Source organism: Hylaeus anthracinus, unplaced genomic scaffold, assembly GCF_026225885.1.
Source record: "Hylaeus anthracinus isolate JK02 unplaced genomic scaffold, UHH_iyHylAnth1.0_haploid 4, whole genome shotgun sequence".
NCBI classification, from domain to species: Eukaryota; Metazoa; Arthropoda; class Insecta; order Hymenoptera; family Colletidae; genus Hylaeus; species Hylaeus anthracinus.
In genome coordinates this window covers 11,023,165-11,034,980 of record NW_026535289.1, presented here as the reverse complement: position 1 = coordinate 11,034,980, position 11,816 = coordinate 11,023,165, and the positions used below count along the sequence as shown (strand labels likewise).

Here is an 11,816-nt window from a genome sequence, read left to right as displayed (position 1 = left end):
CGTCGGATTTAATGAGAAATTATAAGCTTGAGTTTCTGGATAATAAAACGCTTGATTTTATATATTTTAAAAGGTACAATACGATAGAAATAGGAAATAATAAAATTAAACACGATTTGCCTTGATCTTGAACCTTTTCTCAAGCTTTGATCTGTCCATTACCAACAGAAAGCCTTGGTAGGGTGTCACGATTGTCCACGATTCGAGCAACTTCTCCAAAAACAGAGCGTTTTGGTAATAGAACATTCGAATACGGGGAGGTTCTACCGTAGCTGCAACGAGAATCCGCCGATTCTCGTTAAAAAATGCGATCGTTCGCGTAGACCCAACAAAGGATGACACCGGCGGATATCACGAAGGACGCGGAGAAGATGGAGCAGACGTACAAGGAGGCGCTTCGCGTGTACAAGATGCAGGTAGACGAGATACTGACGCAGCAATCGGAGCTGACGTACGACCTGCAGAATTACGAGCTGAGGGTTCACCAGGCTCGGGGCGAGAACGAGCGAACCTTCGACGAATTTCTGGAGCGCGAGAAGGAGGTGGCTGTGGGCCTCGTTTACGAGAAAACTGGTCGAAAAATCACCGACAAGATAATGGACGTTTTGACGCATCGCCAGGTGCGGCATCGTAGATCGATGATCGTTTTAATTTTTCACGCTCGACCGAGCTTCCTCCCGCCAGATGGCCCGCACCAAGGTGTTGGCTCGCGGTCGCCGCGGCTACATATTCCTTCAGCATGTTCTGGAGGACCTGATGGCGCGGCTGAGGTTCGCAGAAACTTTGGGGGAGGGAATGACCACGATGGACTACGAGGTGCTGCACGTGGCTAACATCGGCTACAAGGACAGGCTGGACGAGAGGAATCAAGAGTTGGAAAAGCTGAGGATCAAGTACGTCCACGTGAACGTCCACGAAGAGTCCTTCCTTTACTTTTTGTGGTCTATGGAGTGGTTAAAGCGTTAAATCGTAAGGAAATTGAAGGGCCCTCTCGTACTTTACTACGTTATCTTTATTACAACTTGTGTATCTTATTTCCAAAATCCAACTACTCGTCGCGATAAGAGGTATTCTTTCCTCAGCGATGTAGATCAAGTTTGAGAAGTGAAATTAATTTTCAAGTCGATGGGATATCCTTGATTCCACTGCTCTGCAAGCTTGCAAAGTTTAATCAAAGTCGAAGGGAGGTGGGGGTACTTGGCTAATGTTCCTCGTTAGTTTCTCGCTGATTATTCCTAGCCAACCGTGAACAGAATCGCGGAGACGGTGAACGGAGTAGCCCAGTACAAAGAGAAAGAGGTGTGCTTGTTGGAGGACATAGACTACGAGGACCGAAGCCTGGCGGATTATCGCGAGGCGAACACCAGGGCCCGGGAAAGGGTGAATCAGCTTCACTTGATGTTGAACGAAACACGGGATCAATTCAACGAGAAGAAGGTCGAGGCTGGCCTGATGGTGGCTCGGTAAGATACAGTTGGTATAATAAGTATTCGTACAACGATTATTTTTAGTGGTTCACTTTTGTAAAGCACACAAAATTTAGGAAGTATAGAGAGAAATTGATAATTTGATAGAAATGAATCAGGTTGTTCTAAAAGTTTCTTTCTTGAGTTGCACTGAATTATTTCGTGTGGCAGTGTTTATATAAATAGACAATCTAATTTTTTAGATAATTAATTGTAAGAGTATAGGAGCAACTTCTGGAACAACTTAATAGCATAAACAAAGAGTATTATTGTATACATGATTGTACTCTATGGATACAAATTGTTCATTTCATGAAAGTTTATTAGTAAATGTAATTACATAGTTTTAATTCAACTCGGTGTAAGAATACTTTTCACTGCCACTGTACGTTCGTTTAACTCACGACCATTTCTCGGTCAATGTTACCGGGGATTCATCGACTCAGACAAGCGTTGCTAGAGATGGAGAGAATGATGAAGTTGAAAAACAGCGTAACTAAGGATATCGCGAAGCTCGAGCACGAAATTGAAAGCTTCAAGTCGGCGAAGGAGGTTCTAAAAAGCAAAAGCAAATTGCGATCGACATTGAGCAGAAACATAGAACCATTTTAAATGATACAACCACATCTTGACTATTTCTTCAAATTTAGTAAAATATATGCACTTTAGATACAGTCAGTCTCATAAGTATTCGTACCCTCTATATTTATTGAAGAAATTTGTCTAATTTAAATGCTTCATATTTCTAAATAAATTTTACCATGAGAAAACTGATGGCAATAAATATAGAAGGTACGAATACTTATAGGACTGACTGCATATAAATATATCCAGTGACTTTTGCAACAAACCGAAATATAAATATTGTAAATCAGATTGTGCAATAGATGGAAATTCATGTTTCATTACCTAGCCGTTTCTATTCCTTTATTTTCCGAGGTTGACGAAGTGGAAACCCCTCTCGAGTCAGTGTCCTCTCGCAGTAGGAAAAAGTCACAGTATTTCTAGAACTCCATGGCGTCGTACATTTTCATACGTTACAACGCGCATGTAACTGTCTGACTTATCTCGCGAGCAATTTATCACCATTCCCGCACGTTTCATTCGAGTGGCGATTTGCAATTCTCTTGGAAATTGTATTAATTTGACCAGCGTGTCAGGCCGCCCACAGGAGGTTCAAGCTCCATCCGCGGACACGACGGCGTCTACGTATTAATCGAATCACGCTGATATCTCGAGGCGTCGCGAAACATTTTTTTCGTCTCCGTGGTAACAAGCGTCCTGGCCGAGCAGCGTATTAATTATGAGACCAGGCCAGGAAAAATTCACCCCGATGTGGTCTTCGTCATCAGGATTCGCGTTTCGTCGCACGCGCGACGTCGCTTTCCTGTTACCTCGGTCCTCGTATTACAACTAACGCGTGCATGTAGACTTCGAACATCGTGGCGCGGCTCGTTTTCCCATGCATACGGAATGAAAACAGAGAACACTAAACGGACAGTCCCGAGGGGAATATTAATTCCAATCTCTGAAAATGTCACAGTTTGCTGGTTCGTTAATTAACCTGGAAATCGTGGTACATCGTGCCTCGTTTCTACACCTTTTGTGCGTGTATCCTTCGTTTGGAACAGACTCGTTCACGATATAAAAACGGGGTCCAATTGAACGTTGGAACGTTCCAACATCTTCCATACTGGGTTACGCGCGCACTCTCCATTGCACCGACATGGATAAATCCAAAAAATCCAGGGGTGTCGTGTCGTTTTGTTGTGGTGTGCGGCTACGCCAGGCAATCTCGTTAAGGTTACGTAACAGCCGCACCACCCCGCGATGAGTTAGCGTTAGATTAGCAAAAGCGCTTCATTGCCAGCGTGTGGGTAGTTTCATTCATTCGTCCGCCCACGCAGGAGCTGCATTATTTAAAATCTTCCAAAGGTTATCCGCTGTTAGCTCGGTGCTCACGTGCGCCGTGACGGTTCTCCGGCGAACCCCGGAAAAGAATCGCCTATTAATTTCACGTGGGCGTAGAACGCACTTTGTCCAGCCGGATAAAATCAGACAAAAGGGTGGATCTCCCGCTGTTTGTATCGAAAGGGCGCAGGCGTCGATCGAGGGACCACGCGACCTCCCTCCAACGGTGGCCCTGTTCGCATGATTTCGGGCCAATTAGGCGCGGCGTCGAAGCCATTAATTCTTTTTGGTAATTTGTCCGTAGCGGGAATTGATTTAGGGCCGACGCGTGGATCGAGGGTAAGACGAATGGTTTCCTCGCGTAACACGAAAAGGAGAGATGACGTGTTAATTAAGCTACCCTACAATCCTCCGGAAAGTTATACGCGGAGGGCACGGTGCGTGGAAAGATAAATCACGGTGCATCTCTCCTGGATGGTGCTCGATCGAACGATTATTTATATCCGTCATTCGCGAATCGACAGCTCGTGTGCCGTTATCCGCGAACAACGTCGTCTCCGACACGCAACTCGTTTAACGAGCATACCGTTTAATAGTAGGAAACGGTGAGCAGAAAATTCTTGACGAAGTAACAAAGAAATGTCACTGGCCAGGGTTATCGTTTCTGGATCTTAAGGAAAGAGCACCCCGGAAGACACTTTTCAACCCCTTTGGAATCTGAGGGTTAGATTCAAGGAGTCATGCATCGTTAGTCTCTGAGACCACTGGTACTTGGTAGTTCAAAATCAATCATTTTCTGATACGTAATCCATGTATTCGTAGATATGTGTAATGCATTTTAACTTGTCTTATTCACCTTAAAAATTACGCAGTTTCACCACTTTCTATCGTGATATGCAAAACAACTGGTCTTAAAGACACTTTCTTAAATTAAATGCAAAAATATTTTACGTGGAACTTAATTTAATAATCCATGAAACAATATGAAAGGTGTGCTGCAATAAGGAGGCAGGACTATTTTTGTATGGTTTTGAGATTACAACATAATCACGGATTTAAAACATTCCTTCTTTTTGTGATGCAACGAGGAGGAACATTTGAAAAAATGGAGCTGCTTCCTTGTCGATGCACACTCCTCAATTGTATATGAAAACCGTCATTTGACCGGTCGTGGTAGGCTTAGTGTCGAGGAGGATTCATGTACGTTTAAATATACAGTTGGTAATCCTACAGGTGACGCAGGTGCTAATTTCGCACGTTGAACGCGTCTCTCCTTAGACCGTTAGAAGAATTCGTATTCAGCGTCGGTTACCTGAGACCCTTGTCGCGATCCTGCGATACACCAAGGAAATTCTTTTCAGTGACCTTATGGTCCTTCGCTTTCGCGCCGTCTCGTATACCTGCTCCCCTCCAACCACGCAGGTCTTCGTAGAAAATTATCGAGTTTTCCTCGAAGCTACTCGAACGAGAATCTCCTGTATGTGAATACATTCCTATAATTGAGCCGTTCATCGCGCAGATCGATTAACTCCATAAAACAAAAAGTTGAAAATGTACATTGTTTTTTTAAAATTCCCTTTGTAATATAAATTCAAATAAATATCGTAGAATCCATAAATACAGGCGTAGCTTTCATTTAAAGGAATATAATATTAATAAGAAAGAATAACCAAAAAATAATTGTCAGTAACATTACAATTTTTATGTGACTGATGGAGTTAATCGATTTGGGGATTGAACAGCTCAATTGATGAAGTGTTTCCTAAATATGGTCATTAGGGTACACGACCAGTGACGATGACTTTCCTGTGGCACTACTAGAACGTCGTTGACTCGACCGTTTCTGCAATGAAAAGCTGCGAGTGTCGCGGTCGGAACGCCACAATAAACGACACCTCGATCGGGACACCGCGTAAGCCGGGCTGCTGGCCAAAGACAACGGCATAAGAAACAGAGAGAAATCCCGTGGCAAATTATGCAGATCTGACGTATTTGCATGTAGTTAGCATACACGCCGATCGTTGCACGGACCATGCCTACGGTATGGACTTTCATCTATTTACCATAAAAAAGTGCACGGTATCCGATCCCGATGGATCCTGTGGCCGGTCTCACGCCACCTCGCCCTGTCCCGATCCGGGCAACTTCGATCCGTCGATCGATCTCACGGCACTTTACCCCAAGAACGTAGTGGACTTTTCCACATTAATGCCGATTTCGCGGCTCTCCGTTTCTGCGTCGCGTACACGGACACGAAGTGGGACAATCGATCTGTCATGCTTGCCCCGTACTTGCAATGAGATTACGAAGCTGTTCGCGTTGAAGCAAAGGGATAACCGTGTCGCAGGCGCGAACGCAGCTTTGTCGTTAAGAATCTCACTTACAAATAAACGTTTCATGTCGCTACTGTGACAGTTAGGTATTTTAAACTGTCTTATACCGCGGTTTGGAGTCCGAGACCTCGAAATCCCTAAGTGCTATGCAGATGCGTGTATATGTGCAGGTTTCTGGGTGTAGAGTTAAACTGGAATTTTTGATTCGTTTTGACGTGAATTGAGTTGGAATTAATGAATCACATTTATGTTAATATTGTCTATAGCATACTATACAGAGTATTAAATCGATCGTTATGATATTTGAACTGCTTTTGATAATTTACCAGACGAATTATCTCGACTGAAGTATACTTCTCCAATGTATTTCTTCAAGATCCCGAATCTGATTTTCCAGGAAAGACGTCTTTGGAGAACGAGGGTGGTTATTTTGATGGTATCGATCGTTGAAATTTCGCTAGGCGGGGAACATAACGCGGCAATTACGCGAACGCGGAACCCTTCCGTAAAAGGGAAAACGCGCGTTAAGGAATCATGTCCATTCTCAAGGTCGACCGGTATCCTACCGGCCCCTGCCGTAGACTGCATAACGCGTTTCTATTACGCGGTCAATTGCAGCGATTGTTGCGTGTCCCTCGCAATCAGCGCCGCGGCCTGCACGCGTGCTTTCTCTTTCTCTACCCCCGATATTTCACAGCTTTCCCCATCTACGTTTTCTTTTTCTTCCGTTTTTCGAAGCCTCGATTCTCGGTTACGCTCGATGTCGTTAAAGTTGAAGCGTTTATCGTAAAAGAGGCCACCCTGAAAGACTTGCCTACGTTTTGTGATACTGCATCAGTCTAATCTTGTTTGGTTTCAAGGAGGTCATGAGCTGATGTCGATAAATTTCTTACGTGAGTGGTATAGAGGGGATGGAAACCTGTCTATTTTTTCTTTTATTATTTTTTCCCTCCCACATATAATGATATCAATAGTGATATCTTCAGAGCTGATACCAATGGATCTCTTGCACGTGTGGTATAAAGGGGACGTGAACCTTCCATTTTTCCTTCAATTTTTTTAAAATAGGGATGACAGTAGTGCTTCCGATGGTACTAGAGCCTCACGCAATTCTCTGAAAAACCTGCTTCTCATCCTTCCACGTATAAAGATATCACCGTTCAGGTCTCGAGGACCAAACAATGTACGATTCGAAAGTAAAGTGTGTCCAGAGTTGAACAAGATCGATGGAAGGGCAATAAACAGTAGGTTATCGAGCGTATGCGTTGAAGATTTATGATCGTTCAGCTTACGTCACGTTGCGTTTCTGCGGATCGCCCCACAGAGAATAGGATTAATTTAACGCGATTAGATATCGAATGACCGATGTCGTGATGTAACTTTTATCGAATGCGCGCGTCGCGAGGCGAGCCGCGGTCGATGAAAAATCGCGCGTCACAGAACGCCGTCGTCGTGCATTGGCAAATTGCGCGAGCATGATTGACGTTTAATGGATGTCAAAATAACAATCGTCGAGATTAGACAATGCCTGGCAGCGAACGAGGACTCTATACGAGGGAACCTATAATTCGAATGAAATGAGACGGGCGATAAATCACAACGCGATCGGAGTTTTACGTTTGGCGTCGAACGTACCAGCTAAGACTGAATTACATCCTCGCGCGTGTAGCATAAATCAAATTTTCCGTGTGACCGGTACACCGCATCGGAGTGGTCTAGGCCTTCTAATTTAGACGCGAATATTTTACGGAGAAAAGATCTCGCACGAGTTGGAAATATTTTCGACGATAAATATTGATGATGGCTAGTTGAAAGACGCGTGGACCTGGATCTAGATCCTCTTCACGGTCCTTACGTTTCAATATTAGTAAGCAATATAAACTTAGTACTATATTTTAAATTTCCTCTTCCTTCTCTTCTATTGTACCCTAAGTTATTTTACAATATATACATTTTTTCTGTAACTTCTCCTGAAGAGGACCTAAATTGACCAATTTATAACGCTGTCACTATTGTACTCTCTATTAAGGCAGCATTGTATCCTAATATTTCGAACGATCTTGAAGGACGTTATCCCAGGCCAATCTGTTTATTTTCTACGAACCGTAAACACGTCTGTATCAAACTTGATGAGAGAACGAAGTCGTGAATCGGGTTCCTGAATGGCGCAACATCGAAACCGACTGGAAACGAGTCACGTTGTACAATGGCGCCGAGAAGATCCCAAATTTAGCAATACAACGTCCGCGCCACCAGACTCGAGAAACTCGACCCGATCACCGGAACACAAAGGCGTCTTTCCTGGACGATTGCGCCACGCGCCAACTAGCATAATCATGGTGATTAACGAGAAAACTATGTCTTCGTGGTTCTATCGTGAGATCGACAGCCACGTGCGCGTATCGATATGCGGAGCAGCGATTTAAATACAAGCGCGATGCTGACACGCCGACCTGCGCCTACGGTGACGAGCGAAACTGTAAACACGCGACGCTAATTTCGTAATGCACAGATAATGGCGATTATTCTAACTGGTGAATGAAAGAAAAATTATTAGAATTATCAAGGGAATGTATCAGTGGTAGCACTTATTTTCCTTTATGTAATAGTTACGACGATCAAAGTACGTACACAAAGCTACATCTGTGCAATGTTCTGCATGTTGCAATGGAAATTAATGAAAAAGTGTGGAATCGGATGGAAAGGTCACGAAATATGATTGGTGCCTTTTTTTGGGTGGCTATAAATGGAATAAATTAGTAGAATTTTCTTTCGGTTTGATTTGGAGCGAGTACATAAATTGAAACCATTAAAGGAGATGAAATCTTAATATTTCTCTGATGAAATGTGTTTACTCCGAAAAGTACAGAAAACGCCAAATCATTCGCACAATAGCTACAAAAATTAGAGAAATGTATAGGTGTGCTCCAATATGAAATCCTTTAGCCACAAGATAATTTTAACTCTTTCAAGCTCACCGAGAATCCTTGAGTTACCTTGGTCAGTAGTCATTACAGGAGATACCATCGACTTCTTTCATCACCGTGCCATTCACCATTAGCTCTCGAAGTATTATGATTTACAAAATCACAATTTGTCGCGCTGAGTGGCTTTGTTATTTCTGGATCGTTCTTTCAACACAGCATCCTCGAACCAACCAAGCGTCGCGATTGCTCGAAAGCTGTCGAGGGTGAACGTGACTGGCGATGATCCGACGTTAAGCATTTAGGAATGGTTTAACGATGTCGATCATTGAATCGACCTCGAACCGGCATCGGCTCAATCGACGACCTTGGTGAAAGACAACGGAGGCAGATGGTCAGCAAGGAGACACCATGGAATGTCTCATCGTCCAGAACGCTGATAAATGTGCATCAAGCATTTATCAGTGTTTAATGTGACATAAGTTGATTCCACAATTGGAATTATAATTTTAATTAAAATAATAGAAATGTCAATATGTTGCTGTAGTTTTTAATAATTTAGGATAGTGCTGCTCAAGATAACCTTATGCTGTGAAATTTATTTTTCCAATTGTTCGATGTCTCTTTAATTCCTTATGTGAAACGTTTACCGGGACAAAAATTTTGCCATTATCGGCAATGGAATTCGCGATGCCCGTTTCTTTCAAAGTGGCCGAGGACGAGGCGATCGTCCGAGGCGTGGGAGTGTCAGGTCGAAAACTTTCTACGAAGTGGTAATGGATATCGATCATTGTTCGAGTTTCGATCAGTTCTTTTTTTTCCTCATCCAGGTGTCCTCCGTCCCAAAAGGTGAGAACAAGCGCTTTTAAAGCACTTTACAGTGGATATCAACAGTCCATTACCGGGCGAGAGCGCGGTTTTAATCCATATGTATTTTCGAAAGTTCGAAACCCGCGGTATCGTCGATTTTTTGCGTTACATTTGTAAACGACACGGCCGAGTCGCGTAAAACTACACGATACCGTGGCGTACACGCGCTGCATTATGTAAGTATACTCGTAAACATGTAATAAATGCAAGGGAATGCGACGTTTTGGTCACATTTTATGGGACGAGAACGCGCGTGGGTGAAGAAGGCGAGAGAACTCGGGGCGATTTTTATGGTATCGAGAGTGTACCTCTCTCTGCGACGGGACACCGATGTCCATGATAAACATTCGTGTGTATCTGCCCAGACGGTAATCCGTTATCATCGAGTTTCGTTTTATGGGCAACGTCCGCCTCGAGGTATCGCCGTCAGAGGCGATACGCGTTTTTACAGTCGACCCCTACGACGCGATTATAAAATTTTAAGCGATCCTCGTTTGATGTAGATCTTAAAAATGTCCCGCGCAAGCTACACCTGGATCGGCAGGTTTCTCGGAATATTCATTTTCTTGACTGTCGTTGAATACCTTTTGTGTTTGGGTATTAGCTCATGCGAGGTCTTAACCGAGGGCTTTGCAAAAGCGTCAATCATCTAGAAGCTAATGAGTGACTTAAGAAAACGGATAGATTGAATATTGTACAGGGTGTCTTCGTTACTGATGGTACAAGTAAGTAGGGAGTGTGTGTATTATAAAAAAAAGTAAGTTTGAAAATTGCCATGCTCAGAGTATTTCGGAAACTAAAGGTCCTGTTTGATAAATATAAGAAGAAACTAAAATCGATATCGTCACTCGCTGGTACCACCAGTTACGGGACACCTTGTATACGCAATTTTAAGTGAGATTTCATGATTATCCTAGAGGTACTTGAAACTGTTTTAGTTTAGTATTAGAATATGAGGGGATGTGTTATAACTGCCCCTTTAATCTGTTCTTTATAGCCATCGAACTATCAACATTCTCGCCATGGGACTCTTATCCTGGATTAAAAGCCTTGGGTATGCAATTTTAATATCTCTATGGGCCTGGAGGCGGGGCCATTCTAATTGCAAATCAGGACCACTCGGGGACGCGTTTGCCGCTCGCTAATGCAAATTCGTCAGGTAGCCACTTCATCTTCGTCGCGGGAATCCGATGTGATTAACGATAACATTCGATTTGAAGGAAAAAGAAATGTATTGCGTCGCGTACGCGATACGACGAGAATTTTTATACGCCCCGCCCGATGCTTCGGTACCGGGTTTCGCCATTAAGCGAGTTTTGCTCTTATTTATCATCTTCAATTTCACATTCCGGGATATGCAAATGGGACGTGGGTTGGCTTGCCGAAACAAACGCTACACGAAAAGAAATTCCCCGGCGTCCTTTTTTTCTCTCTCTCCTCCCTTTTAACAAATCCACTACACCTACTGCGCGATTCGAGACCTCGCGACGATAAATTGCTTTCACTCGCGCGCACTGCGATTGGGACGAAACACACGCCTGGAAAATAATAAACCAAATTCAACGATGCATAAATTCTGGCCGGGCGAGCGTCGAAATTGGACTCGAATGGAATTGTCATCAACGGAGAGAAATCGATCGTGATGACAGAAATCATGATCCAGATCAATGTTCCTCCATATTCGACTGTGCTCAGTGGAAATTGAAATTATTATAATGATTAGTAAAAATGGAGTGACTTAAAATTAAGTTACCACATGGTTTTACAATTCTAAATCTATGTGAACGAAAATACTTACCTACAAGAAACAGTGAGTTTTCTTATTTACATTCACGTTGGTAATACAAGTACTAAAAAAGTTGGCCTTGCGGGCCCATGCATGCTCCAAAGCTAAAGTAATTCGATATAAACAATACTGCATATGATCCGTATTGATAAACTTGACACGTTCAGCAAATCTTTCAGCATACAAACGTGCTCCATATGTCACACCTTGACGACATTTACCGCGAATGAGACCTATATCAACTATCTTCGTTTTCGTAAAACACGGTACGACAACACTTTGGTCGTAGCTGCGTAATTGTACAGTCCTTAAAGAATGATAAGACAAGATAATGAAAGTATTCGATCTCTTGCTGTTCTGTTATCAATAGGTAGGTCATTTAACGCATCTCCAAATTCTTTATTAGAAGTAAAGTTAGAAAAACATACAACTCTACTTAGAAAAAAGAAGCTGACCTACATATCTGGTCGTATCAATCTTAACGTATAAAATTCCTCCATTTCAGCGAAACTTAAAATAGAAAGCG

The 11,816-nt window shown here is 43.1% G+C and overlaps 1 protein-coding gene across 1 annotated transcript; it reads left to right on the top strand.

Annotated features, from left to right (window-relative positions):
* Positions 1 to 335: 335 nt before the first annotated feature.
* On the top strand, positions 336 to 1,527 carry LOC128894837 (coiled-coil domain-containing protein 113-like). The gene is made up of 4 exons (XM_054156849.1): positions 336 to 620; positions 685 to 903; positions 1,240 to 1,463; positions 1,512 to 1,527. Exons 1-4 carry the CDS (start codon positions 336 to 338, stop codon positions 1,525 to 1,527), a joined length of 744 nt encoding a protein of 247 aa, XP_054012824.1.
* The last annotated feature ends 10,289 nt before the right edge of the window (positions 1,528 to 11,816 follow it).

Bases quoted from the DNA above. Each gene is read 5' to 3' on its own strand.
- LOC128894837 (XM_054156849.1), top strand. From the start codon at position 336: ATGACACCGGCGGATATCACGAAGGACGCGGAGAAGATGGAGCAGACG. The intron at 621-684 runs GTGCGGCATCGT...TCCTCCCGCCAG, and splicing joins ACGTTTTGACGCATCGCCAG to ATGGCCCGCACCAAGGTGTT. The intron at 904-1,239 runs GTGAACGTCCAC...GATTATTCCTAG, and splicing joins TGAGGATCAAGTACGTCCAC to CCAACCGTGAACAGAATCGC.